This window comes from Saccostrea cucullata, unplaced genomic scaffold, assembly GCF_032062105.1.
Source record: "Saccostrea cucullata isolate Sc308-1 unplaced genomic scaffold, CSIRO_AGI_Scuc_v1 ctg19843, whole genome shotgun sequence".
In the NCBI taxonomy this organism is placed as follows: domain Eukaryota; kingdom Metazoa; phylum Mollusca; class Bivalvia; order Ostreida; family Ostreidae; genus Saccostrea; species Saccostrea cuccullata.
The window spans coordinates 478-5305 of NW_026938531.1; the positions used below are offsets into that span (position 1 = coordinate 478).

General features: G+C 36.1%; 1 protein-coding gene across 1 annotated transcript; it reads right to left on the reverse strand.

Moving 5' to 3' along the window:
• Window positions 1–3080: 3080 nt before the first annotated feature.
• Window positions 3081–4567, reverse strand: LOC134250572 (pre-mRNA-splicing factor CWC22 homolog; the record flags this gene model as incomplete). The annotated part of the gene is made up of 1 exon (XM_062732938.1): window positions 3081–4567. A coding segment is annotated over one exon (1487 nt), but the record flags the coding sequence as incomplete, so codon positions are not given.
• Between the last annotated feature and the right edge of the window lie 261 nt (window positions 4568–4828).

The window sequence follows — 4828 nt, forward strand, 5'->3', positions numbered from 1 at the left end:
ATAAGAGTTTACCACGAAATTACGAAACCACAATTCAATAAAATGCTGCTTGCTCTTAAACATTGACCCACACAAAGTCATGTCACAGTATATTACATGTAATGTAAATTCTTGGTACACAAGTAGACTATACTAAGAAACATAATTTTGTGTATTATGTTAAGAATTTGACGAACGGTCTTGTCATGGTTACTAAAAATTAAAAAGCTGGAGAAACTACTTCTCATACAGTTCAATGGAAATGAAAACCTGAAATAAGTACACGAATAGATTTTGCATTGTATTATTACTTCTACTATATGTTTTTGGTGTTTTGTTGCATTGTTTCCCTGGAAACGTAAAATTATTTGGAACATTACTCCTACTTTTTTTTTTCTAAATTTAATAAATACTTAGCACACAAGTAGGTTAACAAAGTAAAGGATCAGAATTCTTAAAATAATAATGAGGTTTTTGTAAATTTTTCTGTGCGATTTTCATTTTTGAAACAGATATCGTCGCCATAGAAGCAAAAGGTCGTAAGTCTGTGCATCATTTGATTTCAAATAAGAGAGAAAAATGAAAAAAAAACTGTTTCATTCGTGAAAAAACTAAAAGTGTTCTTTTAAACTTTTCAGTATTGTGCAGAATAGCTAAATATCTTTAGATAGTGATTAAAAAGTTTAAAAATGCGTTTTATACCATTATTTTTATTAATTTTTTACACATATGACCTTTTGCCTTTGAAATATAAAATTAATTTTACGGGGGTTAAGATCGTAACTTCCACATACTACCTTTTTGCATATAAGTAATAAGAACATTACCATTAATTTAACTTAAGTGAATCATGATTTATTGACATTATGTTTTTATTATGACGTTTATCATGTTACTCAACTAAAGGATAACGGTTTATATGTGTTTTCGTGTATTTGCTACTAAATCAAAACAAGAAATATTCTTTAAAATTTATTTATCAAAACAACCTCCTTAATACAGGAACCTATTAATTTTTATAAACTGAATCAGCAGTTTGATAAAAACAAATTAAATAAAAATAATAATGACATCAAAAACAATTTGAGTTATTGTACATTATCACTTAATTTGAATGCTTACGTAGGGAAACATTTAAAATATGTAGTTTTTTTGCTCTTAAGAATTGTTACATAATGTTAACTTGTTATGCTGACCCTTAGTCTCCAGATTATTCTTAGCATCTGAAAGATAATTAGAAAATCGTTCATCAAGTAGGTTAATATTTAAACAGTACATTATGTGTAATTCTTGAAATAATAATAGGCTTCTGCGTTATTTACAATTTGGAGTATTTGAAATGCTACTTGGCATAAAAAACAAAAAGACTTGGTAAACAAATTGAACAGCAAAAGAGTGTTCCTGTCATGATATTTATGGAAATACCAGTTAATCTGAATCGTCATTTTCATCAGGTTCCTCCAGCATGTTGCAGACACTTCCCTTATGAGGGAGCTGGGAATAGAAATTTTGGTAGATTCGTGGAATGACATTTTTCTTGCACAGATTCATTAAGTCCTTGAATTTGGCATCTGAGATTGGAACCAAGGAGGAGTAGAGAGGTTTCAGATGATACTTTTTCATGTTTCTAAGTTTGGCCCCTCTGGTTCGTCCACTTCGAATATCAATGGAATTATATTCTGGCTCACTGATTTCGTATTTAAAAAATATCTTGGTTGGCTCTTCCTTTCGATACTGGAATGAATGAATATTATTCCATTTTACTCTCGATCCATCTTCCGCGTGGTTCCTGTTGCCTATGCAATCATCTGTAAGCTCTTTGAAATCCATAACTTTCTCATTCTCCAACTCTTTCACTTCATACCTAGGGGGCTTTACTTTCGCATTGCGGACACCATGCATCCAATCACTGGGTGAAAACATCTCTGAGTGTTTAGTTGATCTTTCAATCACGGCATGGACAGAATCCCCCTCCATCTGTGAGTGTCCCCGTTCAAAATAATTGTGTGTTATTTTTTGTATGGGAAAATTAACAACAGAGTAGAGGCATATTCCACTAAATGGTAAATTTCTCTGCTGGCCAGTGCAACTATCTGAATAGTACACTAGTTCTTCAACTGATCCAACACTTCTGTTGTACTCTAGCAGACAGGAAGCTATTTCACAACTTCCCCGCTTTGCTATGGTTTCCCACCACATGTTACAAACAGTTTCTTTGGTAACAACATCAAATATAGTGAAGTTGTAAGTAGCAAGTTTTCTGCTGTAGTACAGTTCATTTATTTGAGCCTTAGGGGTAACAAGTACCTTCTGCAAATCAAAGTTTATGGTCTTGATCATTTCATTCTCTGTTGCTCTTTGTTTATCTTCTTGTTTTTTTCATTCTTGCTTCCTGCTTTCGTTGCTGATGCTTTTCATATTCATGCTTATTTTTCTGTTTTTCTTTTTCTGACATTTTCCCATATGCATCACAAAATGAACAGATATCCTTTTTGGGTTTGTGAAACCCTAAGTTGAATTCGGTCGCAAAAATTTTATCATACAGTCAGAATTTTTGTGCCTCCTTGTGATCGTCTTTACATTTTTCGACGTACAGATTATACATTTTTCTAATGGAGAGAGAGCTGTCCAAATATTCTTGCTGAGTTGATTTTCTGCAATAGTGCGATTCTGTTTTTGGAAATGAACGAATATGTTCCCTGATTAGCTGTTTGTCTTCACAGCAATTTTATTTTTTGGAACATGTTTCCCCCTATTGTCTGTGGAAGTGAAGGGGTTCTTTTTCTTCTTTAATGTGTAGGTTACAGTTTTTTCACCAATATCTAGTGTTCCTAAAAATGTCTTTTTGCACACCTCCACCTTACATTCATCAAGAGGCAGATAGTAGTGAATTGTGTGTTTTCTTCTTGACTCTTCTTCTGGATTTTTTGTCTTTCTTCGCTTTTCAGTCATAATTGCATTAGTTCTTATGAAATCTCTTTGGCGATCGTATGATAGGCTCCAGTAATTTTGAAATATTTCTGACATTTTGCTATTTGTTATTTTGTTTAAGCATTTGTACTTGCATTTACACGTTAATTCCCTTGATTTCCTTGCAGGAATTACAATGCCTCTGTTGTTTGTGTATGTTTTTCCTTTTTGTTTCGTAAATTTTTGGTTCTGTTTCGTTTCCATTCAGATGGATTTCTTTGTTTTCTTCTTCTTGATTTCATTTGACCTGATATACTAGACGAGGATTCATTAACACTGTTATTGTTGTTGTCTTCAAGTTTATCTCTGTCTGCCTCAATACCGCTCTTCTTCTTCTTTCTAGATTTAACTTTCCTCTTCCTTTCCCTGGAAGAACTAGAACTGTACGAGGACGAATCAGAATTATTTCGTTTTCTTTTACTTCTCTTTGGGGGGACATACTCATCAGATGACTCATCAAGTTGATCAGAGCTGCTGTCATCAGATTCTTTCAAATCTAATTTATTGTTTTCTGCACTGATAGATGTGAGCTCTACTATTACTTCTTCGCATGGAATGTCACCAAGGACACTTAGTATTTGGTCTAGTTGATCTACTGATAAAGAAGTATTCAAGCTTTCCATAGATACTGTATCATCTTTTGCTAAAGCTAAATCTTGTGTTCTCTCTACTGCCACTGCGTTCTCTTGTGTCCTCTCTACTGGCATTATGTTCTCTTGTGTCCTCTCTACTGCCATTATGTTCTCTTGTGTTTTCTCTACTGCCACAATGTTCTCTTTTGTTCTCTCTACTGCCACTATGTTCTCTTGTCGTTTCTCTACTGTCACTGTATTCTCTTGTGTCCTCTCTACTGCCACTATGTCCTCTTGTGTCCTCTCTACTGCCACTATGTTCTCTTGTGTTCTCTCTACTGCCACAATGTTCTCTTGTGTTCTCTCTACTGTCACTATGTTCTCTTGTCTTTTCTCTACTGTCACTGTATTCTCTTGTGTCATCTCTACTGCCACTATGTCCTCTTGTGTCCTCTCTACTGTCACTGTGTCCTCTTGTGTCCTCTCTACTGTCACTGCGTTCTGTGTGCCACTCTCTACTGCCACTATGTCCTCTTGTGTCCTCTCTACTGTCACTGCATTCTCTTGTGTCCTCTCTACTGCCACTATGTCCTCTTCTTGTGTCCTCTCTACTGTCACTGCGTTCTCTTGTGTCTTCTCTACTGCCACTGCGTTCTCTTGTGTCCTCTCTTCTGCCACTGCGTTCTCTTGTGTTCTCTCTACTGTCACTATGTTCTCTTGTGTTCTCTCTACTGTCAATGTATTCTGTTTTGTCCTCTCTACTGCCTCTATGTCCTCTTGTGTCCTCTCTACTGCCACTGTGTCCTCTTGTGTCCTCACTGCCACTGCGTTCTCTTGTGTTATCTCTACTGCCACAATGTTCTCTTGTGTCCTCTCTACTGTCACTATGTCCTCTGTGTCCTCTCTACTGCCACTGCGTTCTCTGTGCCTCTTCTCACCGTCACTGTGTCCTCTTGTGCCCTCTCTACTGTCACTATGTTCTCTTTGTGTCCTCTCTACTGCCACTGCGTTCTCTTGTGTTTTCTCTGCTGTCACTATGTCCTCTTCTGGCAACACCGTTCATTGTAGTCAATAACCGATACTCAGAATTACGTACCTCTGTATAGTCTATTCATATGCCCAGTTATATTGAAATCAGGCCAAAACTGTTGAAGTAGAATTTTAAAAATGTTTACAGACAGACGGACGGACGGAGGTCACCTTACTACCGCATAAGCTCTTCTGGTTTCTGACCAGTTCTCGAGAGGGGACGTTATACAACATATATACAATCAATTTCTGACCAGTAGCGTTCAAAATTACCAGTG